Below are 20630 nucleotides of genomic sequence, written 5' to 3'. Positions count from 1 at the left end.
TCTCTAGGAATTTCAGATTTACTGGCATGAAGTTGTTCATGTTATCCTATGTTTAATTATTCAGTGTTTTAGAATACAGTGTTTTGGGGTATGATAGGATTTTTTTCCCCTTGAATTTAACTTTTACAATTAATATACAATAAAGTTGATTCTTTGTGTTTTCAGTTCCATGAATTATAACGTACACATAGATTGAAGTAACCACAATCACAGCCAGGACACTGAGCCCTTGTTAGTCACACCAAGTCTCCCACCCCTGTTCTCTGGCAGCCTTTATTCTGTTCTCAGTTAATACAATTTTATCTTTTAAAAAATGTTATATAAATGGAATCAAACAATATATAATGTTTTGAGACTCGCTTTTTTGATTTTTTTTAATTATATTTTATTGCCCTGACTGGTGTGGCTCAGTAGATTGAGTGCCAGCCTGTGAACCAAAAGATCGCCAGTTCCGTTCTCTGTCAGGGCACATGCCTGGGTTGCAGGCCAGGTCACCAGTAGGGGGCATGCGAGAGGCAACCACACCTTGATGTTTCTCTCCCTCTTTCCCTCCCTTCCCCTCTAAAAAAAAGTATATAAATAAATTATATTTTATTGATTATGCTATTGTAATTGTCCCAATTTTTCCCCCTTTGCCCCTCTCCACCCATCACCCCCCACTCCCTCAGGCAATTCCCACACCATTGTTCATATCCATGGGTCATGCTTAGGGTCTTTGGCTACTCCATTTCCTATACTGTACTTAATATCCTCGTGGCTATTCTGTAACTACCTATTTGTGCTTCTTAATCCCCTTTCCTCTTCACCCACTCCCCCACACCCCTTCCCATCTGGCAACCATCAAAATGCTCTCCATATCCATGATTCTGATTCTGTTCTTGCTTGCTTTGTTTTTAGATTTAATTATTGATAGGTTTGTATTTTCTGCCACTTTATTGTTCATAGTTTTGATCCTCTTAATAAGTCCCTTTAACTTTTTATATAATAATGGCTTGATGATAATGAACTCATTTAGTTTTTTCTCCTCTGGGAAGCTCTTTATCTGCCCTTCAATTCTAAATGATATCTTTGCTGGTAGAGCAGTCTCAGCTGTAGGTCCCTGCTTTTCATGACTTTGAATATTTCTTGCCAATCCCTTCTAGCCTGCAAAGTTTCTTGAGAAATCAACTGACAGTCTTATGAGAACTCCCATATAGTTAACTTTTTCTCTTGCTGCTCTTAAGATTCTCTGTCTTGAACCTTTGGCATTTTAATTATGATGTATCTTGGAGTGGGCCTCCTTGAATCCATCTGGTGTGGGACTCTGTGCTTCCTGGACTTGCATGTCTGTTACCTTCACCAAATTAGGGAATTTTTCTTTCATGATCTTTTCAAATAGATTTCCAATTTTTTGCTCTTTGTCTTCTTCTGGCAGCCCTATGAGGTGAATGTAGGGCCTCTTGAAGTTGTCCCAGAGGCTGCTTATACTGTTTTTTTGTTGTTGTTGTTCTAATGGGAACTCTGCATCTGATAGATGCTTCTCCACATTTTGTTTAGTTCTTGGGGAGTTTTCCTCTGTTCTTGCATTTGGGCCATGTTTCTTTGTCTGCACATTTTGACAGCATCCCTGTGTTTGTTTCTATGTATCAGGTGGAACTGCTATGACTGCCTGTCTTTGTAATGTGGCCTAATGTAGTAGGTGTCCTGTAGTGTCCAGTGGCCCAGCCTCCCATCACCCAAGCTGGGTGCTTGAGGTGTGCCCTTCGTGTGTGCTGAGTACATTCTCCTCTTACAGTTGAGTCTTGATTGCTGTTGGCAGATCAATGGGAGGGATTTACTCTGGCCAGAGACTGGCTTCTTTCACTCAGCATATTCCTTTTGAGATTCATAGAAGTTCTATCAGTAGTTAGTTCCTTTTTATTGCTAATGATATTTGATTGTATAGATGGACCACAGTTTATCCACTTAGTTAATATTCTTTGATTATGAATAGGGCTTCTGTAAATATCTACATATAGGCTTTTATGAATATGAGTTTTTATTTCTCTAGAATAAATAGCTGTGAGTAGGATTGCTGGGTCATATGAAAAATATAATTTTAACTTTATAAGAAACTGCCATGCAGTTTCCTAAGGTGACTGTACCAGGTTGCATTCCTACCAAGAATGACTTATGTAGTTTCTGTTACTCTGAATCCTCTTCATCTTATTGTCAGTTTTTTTCACTTTTAAAAATTTTAGCCATTTTAATAGATCCATAGTGTGTCTTATTTTGATTTTAATTAGACTTCCCTAATGATTAAAAATATTTTGCATCTTTTCACGCTTATGTATATATCTTGTGAGGTGTCTTCAGATCTCTTGCCAATTGTTTAATTGGGTTATTGTTGAATTATTTATTGTAGGTGCAAGTCCTTTTTTTATATAAGGTATGCAGTTTAAGTTAAATTTCATAATTTTGCAAATGCATGTCCAAGTTTTCCAAAATCATTTATAAAAAAGATTATCATTTCTCCGCTGAACTGCCTTTGTACCTGTGTCAAAAATCAAGTGGCAATATTTGTGTGAGTCTTGTATCTATACTCTCGATTCTGTTCAATTGATCTGTTCCCCCTTTGCTAATACCACACTATTTTTGGAACTGTAGCTTTGTAATCATCTTAAAATTAGATGATTCCTCCAGCTTTATTTTCTTAAACTTTTGGTTCATTTTGGATTTCTGTTTTAATCCAGTCTGTCATAGTATTTGTCTTTCACCTGGATAATTTATTTCATTTGTGTTTAATATAATTAGCCATATTTCTGTTTAACTTTTCTCTCTGTGTCTTATCTTCTGGGTTTTTTTCTTATCTTTTTCTGTCATTCTTTGGATTCTTTTTATCATTTCACTTTCCCCTCTATTTCTAGTTTGAAAATGCAAGGTATTTTTGTTCTGTAAATAAATACCATCATAGATATTACAACCTGGAGCCATAACATATCAAAGTCTGTCATTAGTCAATGTCAGTGTTTATTTGAACTTTTGCATAAACATTCCTCTTTTTTGCTCATTCTTTCCTCTTCCAACTCAAACTTTCCAAATGGGATTATGTTATCTTCTTTTTTTAGAGATTTACCGGATATAGAATTTTAATTTGGCAGGTTTTTTCCTTAGCACACTGCAGGTATTAAACTTCCTTGGTTTCATTGTTGCTTTTGGAAAAATCAGCTGTTCTCATGTTGCTCTTTTGAATGTAATCTGTCTTCTCTGTTTGCTTTTCAGATTTCTCCTTGTCTGTTTTTTCCTGCTATTTTGTTATTATATGTTATAGATTTCTTTTTATTGATCTTTGTGATTTGTTGGTTTCTGGAATGTGATTGTATCTGGTTGCTTCTGGGAAATTCTCAGCTGTTAACATATTCGAATATTGCCTTTATCCTGTCCTTTTTTCTTTTATTCTAGTACCAATTAAAAGTACATCAAGCTCTGGCTGGTATAGCTCAGTGGACTGAGCACAGGCCTGCAAACCAAAGGGTTGCCGGTTCGGTTCCCAGTCAGGGCACATGCCTGGGTCCCCAGTGGGGGGCACATGAGAGGCAACCACGCATTGATGTTTCTCTCCCTCTTTCTCCTTCCCTTCCCCTCTCTCTAAAAATAAATAAGTAAAATCTTAAAAAATAAAGTACATCAAACCTTTCACAGTGTTACTCCTCTCTTATTTTTCCTTTGTTTTGACTTCTCTGCTACACTGTGGATAATTTCTAGCCTAGTTTTTAAAGTATCCTGTTGCCTGCAGATATTCTGAAACATCTCTTATCCTATAAGCATAGTTATTTCAGTTTGAGTCCGATAAGAGTCAGAAGTTTCTTTTCTATTGTCTGTTCTTTTTCTGCCGGTTTTTACTTTGGAGTCTTTTTCTTCAGTGCCTCTGGTTATCTTTGATTACAAGATGGATGTTGTATTTGAAAAATTATTTGTAGGAATCGTTTAAGGGGCCAAACATAGGAAGGTACTTTTCTCCACCGAGAGCTTACTCATGTTGGGTATCTGTGGGCATTACTGGTCCAGGGACCACCTTAAAACAAGCTTCAGATCTACTGTTTCTTCCATAGGGCTGTGATACTTCTTTGGATCTGTCACTGCCCCAGCCCTGGTCCCATCCACCCTCGGGTTGTAACTCTGAAATCTCAGCTCATTCTAGAGGGATTCTATTAGATTCTTTACCTTATTAGAACACTGGGCTTTGGTTTCTGTCAGAACAAAATTCTCATTTTTAGGGATCAACAGACCCTTTGGGCTTGCTTACTTGCCTGCTTCTCTGAGTTCTCATTTTCTCTTCACTTTTGGCTATAATTGCTTATATGTTTTATTTAAGAACGAGAGAAAAAGGAAGAGGGTGTGTGTGTGTGTGTTTAATCCATTCTTTTTAGTTGTTCACATTGGGAGGGTTGACCCAAACAAACAAGCCCACCATTACTGAAAATAGGAATATTATCTGCAAAAATCTTGGTTTCTTACTTTGAAAACTGAGAAGCTCTAATCACACTTTCAAGGATCATCTACACGTCCTAGTTACTTGTCCTTTCTAGGCATTTTGCTCTGTGACCTCGGCAGTAAAACTAATTTGGATGAGGAGTGGAGAAAGAAAGAGAGATCTGAACTGCAATCATTGTGAATTAGTGGTTCTATTTTTTTCTCTTAGGTGCATACAGTAACAGTCAAGTATAATGCACCAGTATTCTCCAAATGAGATATAAAAAGGTTGCTGATCCGATTTGCTTCTTATAGGGGATAACAAGGTGTGTCAGCCTTTGGCAGTTTTAGGGTCAAAATTACAGGTGTTTAAAATTCTTAACTTGCTTAAAGTATTGTGCTTAACAATTTCTTGTTCTGGTGTTCTTCACCTGAATGATTCCTGTGCATTCTTCAAAACTAAGCTTAGATGTTATTTTTGTCCCTGACAGCTTTTCCCCAGGTTGGTAGGTGACTTAGATTCCCTTCCGTGCCTTCAGAGCACTTGTCCTTATTTCATTTTAGCACTGATCACTTGGGAGAGTAATGGTCTGTTTTCTCTGTCAGAGAGCTTAGAGAAGGAAGCCCTTCTGGGCCACAGGCACACATTTCCTGGTACGTAGTAAGTGTTCAGTAGATGCTTACTGAGCGAGCATTCTGCTCTTGATTTAAAAGGAGAAGAGTAGTAGATATTAAAGGCAACTGTGGACATTTGAGACAAGCGTTCCTTAAATCCTTTTTGTGTCATATGGCCTTCTAAACAGTGCCACTTTTGCAAGGGGAAAAGGTAAGTTTGTGTGACTCAATATTTGTCTGCTTCTATAAAAAAGCATGAACATGTACGTAGTTATACTTTCCCTGAGTTTGTTCCACAAATTCTGCTTCTCCCTTCCCAGTGCGCTGCCTGATTGCTAGGAAGAACTCACTCTGCAGCAATGCTTAAAAGGTGCTGTTTTCCTCATGCAACTGCCCTTCCTCTCAACAGGAGCCCTAAATCATGCAGACAGTGCCGTATAAGCACATTCCTCATTCTTTGTTTTAGAACTCTTTGCCCTGTCTGGGTGAATACGAGATCGGGTGCATTCACTGTGGGCTGAAGAGGGCAAGAGAAGTTTTTATTGAAATTAATTAATTATATTCCATTTATGTCAATAAATTTCTGATTTTTGGCAGTGTATATTTTAACCTTATTGTTTGAAGGAGTTTTCATTTCCTTGCATCTTATAAAGAATAGGTCACGCCCTGGCTGGTGTGGCTCAGTGGATTGAGTGCAGGTTGCCAGTTCAATTCCCAATCAGGGCACATGCCTGGGTTTCGGGCCAGGTCCCCAGTGGGCCACATGAGAGGCAACCACACATTGATATTTCTCTCCCTCTCTTTCTCCCTCACTTCCCCCTCTCTAAAAATAAATAAAATCTTTTAAAAATAAATATAAAATAAATAAAGAATAAGTCAAGCAATGAAATAAATTATCCATGTAATTGGCTTTGGTTATTGGTGTGGTCTGACTTTAGTAGGGAAAATTTTATTGAGAAGATAATTTTTCATAGTTCATTTTAATTGGCTTCTGTTAGGTTAAACATTGAACAAATAAAACTCACCCATGCCTTCAGAGTCAGTCTGAGGGCTTTCTAGATAGAAGTAGTGGTCTGGAATTGTTAGCCACTGAAGTTACGTCGTCTTTTATGCAGTTACATGGGAACAGTAAGGGTTAAGTAAGGTTATTTTAAACGGAAATTGTTGGGAAAGGTGATAGTTCTCTGTAAGTTAGGATTTCTTGAGCTACACACGTGTGGTGAACAGTGAATAGGAGAACTGACCTTCGGGACTTTCAGGGCTCAGGAGCTTTTTCAGCCTTTCATATAACTATTATAAAAATTGCTAAAATAAATTTTCTTCAGTGTTCTTTTAATTTTTATTATTGTTGTGGGGAAAAACAAATCTTAATTGTGGCCCTGTTCTTTAGTAGAAGAACGTACAATACTGGGAAGGAGAGAGAGAAAGCAAAGGAAACAATTACTAAAGAACCCTTTAGTTCCCTCTGGCTGTGTGCCAGATGATAAGTGTTTGGGGGCACCCTGCCTTTTAGAGGTAACTTCATTTTTATTTTACTTTTAAAAAATAAACCAACATTACCAGTATTGCCCCAATAAATTCAATTTAAAGGGAAGAAATAAAAATAATAAAAATTAACATTGATTTGATCAACAGATATTTACTGTGCATCCTGCAAAGTTCAAAGCCTTCAGTTAGACACAGGAAAGTAAAAAGATATTTGACATAAATCCTGACTTTGGGGAGTTATGGGTCTAATAGGGAACTTAAGGTTTGAAGACTGCTGTAAATGAGGTTTAGAAAGTGATTAAGTTGTGTAGGAATGGAAAAAAAAAGACTTGAACCTTGGCAGTCAGCCACCTTGGCTTTGCATCCCACTCCATTTCTGCTGGATATTCTTGGTCAAGCTTCTGAGCTTATCTGTGGATTAGGGAATGAAAAACCCGCCTCATGGAATTGCTGGGAGATTAAGATATTTAAAGCAGAGAAGGATTTTTAGCTCCAGACTTGTAAGATCTAATTTCCCATTCAGTACCCTTTTTGATGTCTCAAAACCATTCTAACCTTAAGTCCAAAACCTGACTTGTGAGCTCTCCTCCAACATGTTTTCTATTTCCAGGAGTGGCCTCAACAGGCTATCCAACCAGAAATCTAAAACTCACCCCCCACTTTTTTACTCCATCATCCAATCCATTCAGAGGTTATTTTTACACCATACATTTTTGTTCCTCACACTAGTCCATTTACCTCCGTTGCTGCCACCATTGGTCAAGAGTCGTCATCTCTCTCACATAGGTGAATGTTAACAGCTTTCTGTCACTAAATCTATTCTCTGCCTGTCCCATAACCAGCCAGAGCAAACTTTTTAAAAATGTACATGAATCTCTTTTCTGCTTAAAACTCTGTGATGGATTTCCATTAACCTTAATCTGCAGACACTGGCATATTTGTCTCACCCTTGTTCTTCCTTGCTCATTATTATATCCGAAGGCCTACCGTAGTACTGTTTCATTGTAAATGCTCGTATATTTAAGGGACGAGCAAAGGAAGGAATGTATGAGAGAACCAAACCAATGATGGAGAAATTTAAGCTGTCCTTGTATTTCCTTCATGTTGGGCTGCATGTGATTATACATACATACACATTTAAAGAGGTATGAGTGAAATTCTATTTTTGAATAATGTTTATCTTGATGACTTCTTCCTATCTTCTCACATCCCCATTTCATCCTCATCTCACCACCCTTCCCCTCTTTCTTTGCACCATTTTATTTATCTGAAGTTGCTGAGCTCAAGAACCCTGTTACCTTCTCCCCATGCGGTTACTGAAGGCTGACCACTTGGAATTCATGTGAATGACTTGCTTACAGTAAGCTGATGATTTGGTATGTGTGACAGTAAACTGAAGGGGGGGGGGAGTCCATGCAAAACAGCTAGTTGTCCTCCCAGTGGAGAGTCAAATCCACTAGTTTATAAATTGGGTTCCAGCTAATGAGGCACAGAAAGCTGCAAGGGTCAGTCAAACAAGTGCTTGAGAATCGCGAGTTTCGTTAGTGAATAGTCTCGCTTTGCTCTTCATAGAGAATGCCAAGGCCTTAAGAGGGCAGAGGAAGACTGGGTGGAAGAGGGTGATACATGGGCTAGTAAATGGGAGTTGGGGGATGTTTTCCATGTGAGTCAGGTGGTTTCCAGGGAGAAATGAGGTCTTATTTTGTAATGTCATGTCTGCCCATGAGTTGGCCCTCAGAGGCTGGGACTTAACCACAGCTTCTATAATTTTTGTATTTTAGCAAAAGCTAAGAATGAAGACTAACCCTTTAGAGAAAGGTTTCTTCATACTAGTTTTCACTAAGGATCTGTGGCGTGGTAATAATTTGCATGTGTTTGGTGTTTCTGAGCCCTTTCTGGAAGCTGTCGAACTGATCTTCTCTTCAGTCTGCAAGTGCAGTTAGGCAGGTTTTATAAGTGGTGAACGGAAGCTGGAGGAAGCCCAGGAGAGGTCCTGTAGCCAATTAGGGATTTGAAACCAGTTCTCCAGTTCTCTGCTTGTTTCATCACCCTGTTGCATCTAATCCCAGTTACTAAATTCGCGTTGGTCTTGCAAATTTACTAAACTGAGTAGGAGGACAGTGAGATCCACAGATAAAGGGTGCCTTAGAGGTTTAAAATACCAAGCAAAAGAAAAAATTGCCTATAAAGGAATATGAAGACTGAAGAGAAAGATACTGTTTTTATCAGAGAAGCTAAGAATTTAAAAGTTGAGTATCATTTCATTAACAGTCCTAGATAACCTGGGGACGGTATTCTACTGGTTTCAGCTGTTGTCTGTGCTGTTCTGGCTGTTTGCATGTGTACATACGTACACACCCTTACCGGTCTTCCTAGTGTCTCACTGTTGGAAATGCAGGCATATAGCCACCAAAAAAAAAGCCAGGAGTCCCACAGCTCAAAGGACCTTGTTCTTTGGGAAGAACAAAGGTGACAATAAAAGTGTCTGCTTCTGGTTTTTTGCTTGGTATGTCTCTGTGTTTTTTACACTTAACCAATATTAGGTAAAGAAATTAGACTACCATCATCATGGTGGTTTTATAAAACCAAAGAAATAAATATTTGGAATTAATTTTTAAAACTGTTTTTGGTTCACTTTTTAGTAAGTACTTGAACAATTTTGTTGTTCTGGCCATTTAAATTTATACTTGTGGGACTCCAGAGTTTATAACAGAGGCAAGTTATAGGAGTGTTGTGGACGGGAGAACTCATACATAGATAACACATGGCTCTTTTGATCTCACGTATTAAAGGGCAAGTATCTCTGATCGTTTTTATTAAACTCCCCAGTACAGCATTAATCCCCATTGCACTCTCTTACTCATCCTCTTAAAGCTTTAAGCCACTGAAACCGTGGTCATAAGGAATCATCTCTCCTAGCTAATCTTTCTTGTGTATGGTAGTTAAACTCCGGCTCACAACATTGGGGAACACGCAGTTGCCATAGATGTGTCTCCTAGAGCTCTCAAATAGGCACAGTCCTAAACATTCATTAGCTCGTTGAACCCGTACCACAGACCTGTCTGATACGGTAGACACAGGTCACATGTGGCTTTTCAGCATTTGCTTCGTGGCTGGTCCCAACTGAAATACGCTGTAAGGATAAAATATACTAGACTTAAAAAGCTTAGTACAAAAAGAAAAGAATATAAAATTGCTCATTACTAATTTTTTATATTGATTTACATGTTAAAATAAGATTTTTAATATATTTTGTTAAATGTATATTATTAAAATTAATTTTAATACAGTTGTCCCCATTTTCACAGTCTGGTTGAATGTCGACTCCTCCAGCTGTCTTTGGGCAAGTTACTTAACCTTTCTTTACTTCAGTTTCTCATCTGTAAAATGGAGATAACTTTCTCGCCATTTGTGTGGTGAGGATTAAGTATAATCGCATAAAGCACATAATGAATGTGCGTACCTGGCTGACACGTAATGAATGCTTGTAGACCTTAGCTGTTGTTACCTTACTAGTGTGTGGCTGCCTGGCAAAAGAAATCACTGCCACAAGAATCAGAGGTTTGGTTTCTGGTTCTTGCTCTGTTAAATATGTGATTGGGGGTAAAAACAAATTTTCTTAGCCTCAGTTTTCTTACACCAACTTCATTTTAACCTTTCATTTGGAAGTAACTTCAAATTTATATGAGACCAAAAAGATAGTACAGATGTGACACTAAAGGTATATACAACAGAAGACAAAATAAATTAGAGTTTATCAACATTAAAAGTCTTGTGCGTCAAAGAGCACCATCAACAGAATGAAAAGGCAGACAATAGAATATATTTGCAAATTGTATGGAGGGGTGTCCAACCTTTTGGCATCTCTGGGCCACATTGGAAGAAGAGGACTTGTCTTGGGCCACACATTGAATACACTGAGATACATAATCAGGAAAAAAAATCTCACAGTGTTTCAAATAAGTTTACGATTTTTATGTTGGGCCGCATTCATAGCCATCCTGAGCCATGTACGGGCCATGGGTTGGACACCACTGTAGGGATTAATAACCAGAACAGATAAAGAACTACAACTCAAAACCAAAAAAAGAAGAAATCCAATTTAAAAACTAGGCAAAGAACTTGAATAGTTAACTCTCCAAAGAAGATAGATAAACAACCAGTAAGCACATGAAGAAATGCTCAGCATCACCAATCATAAGGGAAATGCCAATCAGAACCACAATGAGATACCACTTCACACCATAAGGATGGATGGCTACTATAAAACTAAATGCTGGCAAGGATGTGGAGAAATTGAAGCCCTTGTGCATTGCTGATGGAAATACAAAGTGATGTTGCCAGTGAGCAAAAGACTATGGTGGTTCCTCAGAAAATTAAACATAGAATTACCGTATGATCAGCAGTTCCACCTCCGGGTATATACCCAAAGTAAATGACTACAAGAACTCCGAAAAATAGTTGCACGTCTATAGCAGCGTTCTTTATGACAGCCTGAAAGTTGAAGTAACCCAAGTGTCTATTGACCAATGGATGGGTAACAATGTGGTCTATACACACACACAAGTATCATTCAACCTTAAACACATACATGCTAAGTGAAGTAAGCCAAATGTACAAAGTCAGATATTCTGATTACACGTAAATGAGGTACCTGGAGTAGTCAGACTCCCAGGACAGTAAAGTGACTATAAGGAGCTGGGGGGAGGTGGAAGTTGATATTTAATGGGTACAATGTTTCGGTTTGGGGTGGTGAATAATTGGGATCAGAGGATTTGATGGTTGCACAAGAAGTGAATGTACTTAATGCCACTGAACTGTATACTTGAACATGGTTAAATTGGTAAATTGTGTACATTTTACCATGATTTTTAAAAATACATGTTTTAACAAATTAATAAAAACATTTGTATCTCCTTTACCTACATTTACCTATTGTAATATTTTACCCCGTTTGCTTTATCATGTCTGAGCATGTACTCTTTTTTTAAATTGATTTTAGAGAGGAAGAGAGAGAAACATCAATGTGTTGTTCCACTTATTTATGCGGTCATTGATTGCTTCTTGTATGTGCCCTGACCAGGGATCAAACCCGCAACCTTGGCATATGGGGCCGACGCTCTAACCAACTGAGCTACTACCCAGCCAGGGCCAGTGTGAGTATACTCTTGAGTATACCCTAACCTACCATCTAAATTCCAGTTTTGTCATTTGATCTTGATAATACTGTCTTTTAATAGCATTTCCCGCCTGCTTCCAGTACAGGATAGGGTAGGACATTGTATTTAGTTGTCTTTAGGCTTCCTTTGTCTTTTATAATTTTGATGTCTTTGAAGAGCACAGTATATCTCCCCCCCAGCCCCTCTGCCTTTTAACAGAGTCCTCCTCGTTTTGTTTGTCCAGTGTTCCCGTGTAATTAGATTGAGGTTACAGTCTTGACCAGAAAACTGCATAGGTCATGATATGCCCTCCTCAGGTTATGACCTCTGGAGACTCGATACTCTTTTAATTAAACACAGAGTCAGAAGAATCAACAAATGCTACAGGAATCTCAGAATGGTCAAGGGAGACATCATAAAGGAGATGTGGTTTGCCAGTTTGGTGGAAAGCATATTTCTCAATTTCATGGAATTTTCTCAAATTTTGCGTTAGTTCGGCTTACTGTTTTCTATCAGTTTTTATTGAACTTGCACCTGTATAAAATAAGTTTGCAGGGGAAATTACTGATTTTTATTTTTAAATTTAATGAAATCAAGTGTATCTTTCAAATGGTGGTCAGGGGTCAACTGATAATTAAATAGGATTCCCCAAATGATTTGGATCCATGTAAAATGACATTGAACTTTGATGTGTGAGAACAAGTCTGTTTCCTTCCTGTCTTCATCAGATATTACAGTCGTATCGATGGTTTGCTCTTTTGGCTTTGCCACTGTTCCAGAGCCTTTTAGCTGTAGAAAGCTGTGAAAAGAGTACTGTGTTTGCCAACTTTCTGTAGAATGTATGAATAGTAGTGATGCTATGGACCTGTTCTCAATGCCATCTTTCCCTTCCAGGTTGTCCAAACTTTAGCCGAGGAGGTAGCAAGCTACTTTGCAGAATAGGTTAGGGCTAATAATAGATTTTGGTTTACGTTGAAGGAATCACTGACACCGTTGGTAGACATTCATTGATTTAACAGGTAGGAGAGCCAAAGGTAAATTTAAGGGCATTGTTGTAAGATGACTTTTCTTTCCTCCCAAATGCTTTTAAAAAATGATTCCTGGACCCTTGTGCATTTTGTTTCTGCAGTTTGAAGAAAAGCAGCCTGAAACAAAGTCTTCACCCCTCACCCCCAGCCGCCTCTGAACACAGTGACTGCCAGATCTCCAAACATCAAGTTCAGCTTTGTTCGCCAACCTGTCTGACATGTCGGGACCCGTGCCAAGCAGGGCCAGAGTTTACACAGACGTTAATACGCACAGACCCCGGGAGTACTGGGATTACGAGTCACACGTAGTGGAATGGGGGTAATTGCTTCCTTTTACTTCACTATGCTCACCCAAAGGGCTGACTCTGGTGGGTTTGTTGAATAATTTAGGTCAGGAAACCTATGTCAGGAAACCTCTCCTGCGGTGCATTTATAAACCTCAAGATTGGTCTGATTTGAGTTTTCTTCTGCACTGAAGAAGCAAAGGTACTGCTTTGACAGATAAGCAGTTTTGATGGACTTATTTAAGAGTCATTTCAGTCTTCTTTCCTCTGATTTATATATTGTGTGTACAAAGCTGATAGCTGAGAGTTTGCCTATCCACTTGCCTTAGCCAAGGGCTTTGCAGTTAGGTGAGAATACTTAAGAGACTTTAAAAACACCACACTCTTACATAAAATGTTTTTGAGGTCAGAGAATGTTGGCCCATGATGATCGTGAAGGATGAAACAGTTCTCCGGGAAGGTGTCCTCTTTCTCATGAGAAGCAAAATTAAACCCTAAACATTTGCCCTCATCATGAGACTAAGCATGTGTAACATGGAATTCAGCCCAAATTCCACTTGAACAGTTGCACTCCGCCCGAACAGCTGCATTTGCCCTCCTAATTCCGTGCAGTCTCATTGGATGTTTGCATTTCTTGTCCTAACATGGTATGTGTTAATTGATCAGGACATACTTTTTTGTAATAAAAGCATTTTGACATTTAAATGCAAAAGAAAACCATTTGAAAACTTATAGGCTACATTTTATATCTGTCCATATGTGATGTCCATAGCCTGTAAGTGGATAGATACAGGCTCCTAAAATTGTTCTGGGTGTATTTTAATCATATTTGGGTACATTTCCTCTGCCTGAGGAGGCAGTGTGCTTTAAAGACAGCATCAAGAACCAATGGTACAATACCAATAAATGTTACCATTATTGATAAATGTAACCATTCCCCTTACATCACAGGCTTTGGGCTCTAGGAGTACTCTGTGTTTTGCAGAAATTTCAACTACTTTATTCAGATTGAGTGCTTTGCACTTACTTCTGCTAAAATGGCACCGAATACCCCTTTTGAGCCTTCAGCATGGTGCTATCCGGTTTGCTTTTGTTTTCTGTGCCTTCCCACAGGAGGAGAACTCACCTAGAAATAAGAGTTCTCTTCCTCTTCACTTGCCTTACTTACTACGTTGTTCATTGTCTTTAGTACCTTTGCCTTCTCTGTTCATTTATTTTTTTATTGGCTGCTTCGGGAAAACAAATGGTTGATTTGTTACATGTTGGATTCTCAGTGTCTCCAGCCAGGAATAAAATGAATTTAGGCCTCACTAAATGGACTATGTTTGTCATTCTTTAGAGAAAAGTTCTTACAAGAAAACTTGTAAGCAGAGGCAGAGAGAAAATGTTGGCTTTTTTTTTTTACCTCTGATTTGTTTAGTGGTCATGAAAAAATATGGGCAAAAGTAGAGGAAGGGACCCTCTAACTATATAATTCATTATCTGTAGCCTAGTTTACAAAACTCCATTATTTGGACTGTCCTCAGGGCTTGCCTTGGAGGACAGGTGGGAAGTCAACCCACCTGTCCTATATTTGAAAGCTACTTAATCTGCAAAAAAAAAGCCCATAAAAGTCAGCTGCTCCCATAATTGAAATATTCTTATAACATGTGTTTATTTCCTGTTAAGTGCCAATACTGGGCCAGGCAATAGGAGACAGGAATATATAAAAATTACTTTCCAAGGGAAAGCTGTCTATTGTTGGAAGCAAGCATGCATAATGAACCCTGGAACAAGCTGTCTGTGTGTGGTATGCCAACAGAGATGTAAACAGTGTGGGACTGAAAGGCTTACATTTTTCTAGTTCTAGGATGTGGAACACAAACACATTTTTAATTGGCCCAATTAAAAAAATACAAAGAAACCAATTTAGGAATTATTTGAAATACCTCTTATTTCCTGTATTCTTACTGGTAATAGAGTTTTATTAGTTCAGTTAGTGCTTGATAATTTGAACTTCTTAAATTATTGTGACTTTGACTCTCTGTTCACAGAAATCAAGATGACTACCAGCTGGTTCGAAAATTAGGCCGGGGTAAATATAGTGAAGTATTTGAAGCCATCAACATCACAAATAATGAAAAAGTTGTTGTTAAAATTCTCAAGGTTAGTACAAGAAGAGAGAGATTACAATTATAGAGATATTTGGAATTTAGATGTGTTTTAAGTAACAGTGATGCCTTTTTAAAGTAGCATTTGAAAGTGGTTTTGGAGTGCTTCAATCCCTTTATTTTATTGTGTCCTCTGAAATCAGTAGAGATGATCTTCATTTGACAGATCAGGAAACTAAAGAAAGAGAAGTGATTTGACGCAAGTCATACAGCGAGGTTGTGGCAGAGGAAGGGAGTAAAGGGTTGGTTAGTCTTCTCTCAAGTCTGATGCTGATTTGATGCCTAATATTGACTTTATCTATTTTTAGTTATATTTCATGCTTTTTTTAAAAAAAGATTTTGCTTATTTTTAGAGAGGGAGGGAAACATCAGTGTGTGGTTGCCTCTTGCGCTCCCCCTACCGGGGATCTGGCCCACAATCCAGGCATGTGCCCTGACTGGGAATTGAACTGGCGACTCTTTGGTTCACAGGCCAGCACTCAGTCCACTGAGCCACACCAGCCAGGGCTGGTTACATTTCGTGCTTTTGTTTTCAGTGAATTGTTACCTCTGTTGTGTTAGGATGAGGATTTAATTTTAGAGGGAGTGGGGAAGGGAGGGAGAGAAGGATCCACGTGCAAGAGAAACATCTATCAGCTGCTTCTCACGCGCCCCCAACCAGGGATGTGGCCTGCAACCCACGCATGTGTCCTGATTGGGAATCTAACCAGCATCCTTTCAGCTTGCTGCAAGACAAGGCCCAGCCACCTGAGCCACACCAGTCAGGGCATGGCTCAGAGTTTTTTAAAAATACAGGTTCTGATTGAGCAGATCTGGGTGGATCCTGGGAATCTGTGTATTTAAAAAATCTAGGTTATTGATCATCGAAATTTAATAGCCAGTGATCTTGTTAAAGAAGAAATGATACAAACTTAAAACAACTTTTGAGAATTGTATCCAGTGTGTCAGAAGTCTGAGGTGACGGGCACCCTAGGAAAGAGCTGCATGGTCTGATACGGTAGACACAGGTCACATGTGGCTTTTCAGCATTTGCATCGTGGCTGGTCCCAACTGAAATATGCTGTAAGGATAAAATATACTAGACTTAAAAAGCTTAGTACAAAAAGAAAAGAATATAAATTGCTCGTTACTAATTTTTTATATTGGTTTACATGTTAAAATAAGATTTTTAATATATTTTGTTAAAATATATTATTAAAATTAACTTTCTCTGTTTATCTTTTTTAAATGTATATGTGGCTTGCATTATATTTCTTTTGGACCAGCACCATCTTAGACTATTTAGGAGGAAGGCTTGGTGGAGGAGGTGCAGTTGGACCAAAGCCCTCCTCGGAAAAATGAAAGGCATTTCTGTCCCAGGACAGATGTGGAAATGATGGGTGAGGACAAAGGGATACGGAGAATATTCTGTATACTGCAGGGGCTCTGCAGAGTGGTCTTTTTAGAATGGAGAGAGGGTGATACTGATCATGAGGCTAGGTAGGTATTGTGTCCCAGTCATATTCTGAGATCTTTCATATATTTCGTTTGATTCTTGAAACAGTCCTATGAGATAGGTAGGTACTCTTTTTGATCATTTTACACATAATGAAAGCTCTAGGTTATGTAACTTTCCCACAGATACACAGCTAGCAGGTAATGAAAATAGGATTCACATTAGGCAGTCTTGATTTCAAGGCCCACATCTAAGCCACAAGTTTATGCTGCACACAGATGCTTTGGCCATCCTTGATCTTGGTCCTGTTTCCCTCACTTCTGTTAGGTGTTCATAGACTTACAGGATAGAATAGGAAAAGCCCATGTTTCAGCCTAATTGGTAAAAAGATTTTTCAGGATATCCCCTAGTACTGTTACCATTTATAACCGTACTCTGTATAGTTATAAAAAGTTAACATTAAGACTGATGATTGAAAGTAAATGCTAATTCTGCGGAGGAGGTCTGGTCTTTGGAATAGAAAACTTTTTTTTCAGTTCAACATTTGCTAAGTAACCTACAGCGCCTGGCAGAGGGTTGGGAGAACGGGATTCAGAGATGAGTCTGACACATTTCCCTCCTTCAGGGAGCTCATAATAAGCCATTTATGTATTACATTATCTGTTGAAATACCCTGAAATACTTTATTTCACTGATGTACTTTTACCCTTTTAGCCAGTAAAGAAGAAGAAAATCAAGCGTGAAATAAAGATTTTGGAGAATTTGCGAGGTGGCCCCAACATCATCACACTGGCAGACATTGTAAAAGACCCTGTGGTGAGTACAGTAGACGCTGGCAGGGCCCGCCAGGGCTGAGGTGGTGTTTGACCCAGAGCACAGCTGGCCTCTCTCTGCTCCCCTCTCTACCATTAAGTGCTGCTTTAAAGGTGCTTAATCAGGTATAGCATTTAACTAGTTTGGGTCTTTCTTTCAAAGAGACCTCCACCCACAGACTATTTCTTATTCTTCTAGGCTAAGAGACTGATAGCACTGGAAACTGAAATGTGTTAATCCATTTTGCAAACTCAGGTCCGATGCCGATGGGCGATGGGCGCATTGTCGGGCTGCCTAGAGCCTGGTGAGACTTCAGCTCCATGTCTTCTGTTTGAAATCCATCCCAAAAATGACCTAAGCGTGGTGGCGATCAGAGTTGGGAGGGCTTGTAGCAATAGCGGGTTTCCTTCTACTGAGGCGAGGACTGCCAAATTCACCACGTAGCGCCTGCAGACATTGTGCCCAGTAAAGCTGCCGGGGCTATTGCTAATGCGTTTTTTTCTTTTTCTTTTCCCTAGTCACGAACCCCCGCCTTGGTTTTTGAACACGTAAACAACACAGACTTCAAGGTATAATATATAACCAACCGTTTCAAGTCTTTAGGCTTTTAGAGCACATAGAAGGCCTTTTATGGATGTCACTATTAGAAGAGCTTCCTTCTAACTTGCTTAAAAAGAGCTTTTCATCTTCGCTGTGAAATTTTAAGATGGAGATACTCTGTACAAACTGCCAATTTCTACATCTTGGTATTTTGCCCTTTGACTTATTGTGTGTTCTCTTTAATGACCAATGTGTATACTTCTCCCCACCTTTGCTATTCACTGAACAGTTTACACTGAGGTCAAACTTAATGAAAACGATAACACGTGTTCAGTCAAGATCTGGCCGAGGGCATTTCGCTTTAAAATGACAGTGTTCAAGAAGGAATGTATTGTATGTAAAAGCAAGGCCCGCTTCTACCTTAGGATTCCTCAGAAACTCTTGGCTCTAGGTCTTAAAAAGGAATGGGTGGGGAAGGGTGGGGAAAATTCGGCTACAACACACACCTCTACCGCAGATTTCTCTTAACTTCAGCCCATCCAGTGGCCTACTTCAAACAATTCTCAATTCTAGTACAATAGAAAAATGTGGGTGCTTTCTTGGGTTTCAAGTTGAAAAGGTATTGACTTGCCTTTGCACTTAATTCAGTATCAGAAAATTTTAGGTGTCAATAAATGGTTGAATTCTTTTGCTGAGATAAGGAAAAAAGGAAGAACTGTTCTAGAATCAAAACAGTAACTTCAAAGAAAATGTCAGATGACATCACTAACCATTTAATGACTTGTGCATTTTTTTTTAAGACCATAATTCTTTGGAAACTGGAAAAGATATATAACAGTTGTTCAAAATTTACTTTCAATTTGGGACAGAAATAATTCTGTTAAATTGGCTTGACAGATGTGTCAGCAAGCCATCTGTATACTGGTGATCTGCAGATGGGGTAGTTCCCTACTAAGGAGTCTGTGTGTTTGCCAAAATGCCTTTTATTGGAAGGTCTGTTAGTAAATGAAAAGCAAACTCAGTTGCAAATGTCTGTCGGTGCATGTTGCTTACATAAGTTGGTGTATTTCCAGCAGTGGATTATAGCTTCAGAAATACAAGTTAAAGTAATTCTTGACTTTTGCATGTGGGGTTAAAGACTCAGAGCATCCCTTTAAAGTCAATGTTATGTTGGAGAAGTAGACACAGGTGTAGGGAAAGATCTTGGAACCATAGCAAATAAGCCAAGTCTTGGTTTGAATTACTACAAATGAGGATGAGAAATTGCCCTCCATCCAGCAGTGTTTCATGGCTTAAATGTTGCATTTGTCTTTAACAGCAATTATACCAGACGTTAACAGACTATGATATTCGATTTTACATGTATGAGATTCTGAAGGTAAGGGAACCTTGGATACTAAATATCTTTAGATTGAACTTCCCTTTGTTAAATAACCCAAATGACTCTTTGTAAAATATGTTGAAAAAAGGAGCCTCTTCATGTAAGTTTTTAATAAGTTAATAATATCAGAATTCTCTAATGTAAAGATTATAGAATAGGATTTGGTAAGAATATAATTTAGAATGCTGTGGAAAGGGTATTTAGAAGAGAGCTGGGGCCCTTAATTATTTGTAATTTCCATCTTGCTCCTATGAGAGTTAACAAATTGTTCAAACTTGTAAAAATAGCTCCTGGTGTACTGGCTTCTGGTGTACTTTATTTCACTTAAAATTGAACGAGTAAAACAGTAAACTTAACTCAGCTGTCAAAGGGTCATTGTCCTAAGGATTATGTAAATCTCTGCTTAGAGATTGCTGATTTAGAGTGGACTTTGATTTCTAAAGTGAGATTACCAAATATCTTGCTCCTGGTAGTCATAAGATCAGCTTTATAGGTGAGAAAATTGCTAGGAGTTGGCTAGAGTTTCTTATTAAATGAGGGTTGACATAACGCCTTCATTTGAACCTTAGAAGTACCCTGAAGAGACGATGCCAGTAGAGATACTTGACCTTTCTATTGGCTTGTGCAGCCTTGTGGCAAGCAGGACTTCATAAAATTAAGAATATGCTTGCCTGGCCCTGGAAACTATGGGAATTCAAATCATTTTTCAGGAAGGACAAGAATTTGGCCAATGACATCAGCCGACTTAAAAGCTGAGATTAGCAAATCCCAAAGGTTGTGCTACTCAGCTCACCTTAGTTTGAGATTGGACATGGTTTTCAGGTTGGATTTGATATCATAAATCAGGATTTGGCCAACTTACTTACAGGATAAAGAGTAAAATGTTCGATTTTCTGGTCCATAGGGTCTTTGTCACACTACTCAGCTCTGCTGTTATATGAAAACAGCCACAGACAACATGCAAACAAGTAGGTGTGGCTGTGTTCCATTAACACAAACATCAAAAAGCCTACAGGCCATATACGGGCCATGGTTCACCCAGCTCTATTGTAAACTATTAGCTGCTAGAGAATCATTGGTCTATGAATAACAGTTTTGTAGTACAGATCAGTTTTCTTCTTTTGAGGGGCCTATGTTTGTGAAAGTAATCCAGGATTTGGGTTAGGGAGAGAAATTGGAAGTGATGCACTTGGTGTACACTTGGGTCTTTTGGAACAGAAAGGATGTAACAACTGTGTAAGACCAGAACTTGATGTTCAGGGGCCATGATTTTGACTTTGGGGTCTTGAGCAAGTCTCTGAAGACT

The 20630-nt window shown here is 38.7% G+C and overlaps 1 protein-coding gene across 5 annotated transcripts in view; it reads left to right on the top strand.

The window, feature by feature from the left end:
- CSNK2A1 (casein kinase 2 alpha 1) overlaps positions 1 to 20630 on the top strand; it is a 50247-nt gene that overhangs the window by 14413 nt on the left and 15204 nt on the right. For 4 of the 5 annotated variants that reach the window (XM_045194520.3, XM_024559154.4, XM_045194519.3 and 1 more), the window contains exons 2-6: positions 12823 to 13040; positions 15039 to 15150; positions 17305 to 17406; positions 17922 to 17972; positions 19262 to 19321. In XM_045194520.3, the coding sequence (XP_045050455.1) occupies positions 12940 to 13040; positions 15039 to 15150; positions 17305 to 17406; positions 17922 to 17972; positions 19262 to 19321 (426 nt within the window). In that variant the 5' untranslated portion in view covers positions 12823 to 12939. Of the gene's footprint in view, positions 1 to 11617; positions 11691 to 12822; positions 13041 to 15038; positions 15151 to 17304; positions 17407 to 17921; positions 17973 to 19261; positions 19322 to 20630 lie in introns of those variants that run through there. The other variant, XM_045194522.3, reaches the window with a different exon arrangement.

Source organism: Desmodus rotundus, chromosome 6 (genome assembly GCF_022682495.2).
Source record: "Desmodus rotundus isolate HL8 chromosome 6, HLdesRot8A.1, whole genome shotgun sequence".
Taxonomy (NCBI): domain Eukaryota; kingdom Metazoa; phylum Chordata; class Mammalia; order Chiroptera; family Phyllostomidae; genus Desmodus; species Desmodus rotundus.
Note: the sequence above shows the minus strand (reverse complement) of the source record. Positions and strands in the feature narration are given on the sequence as shown.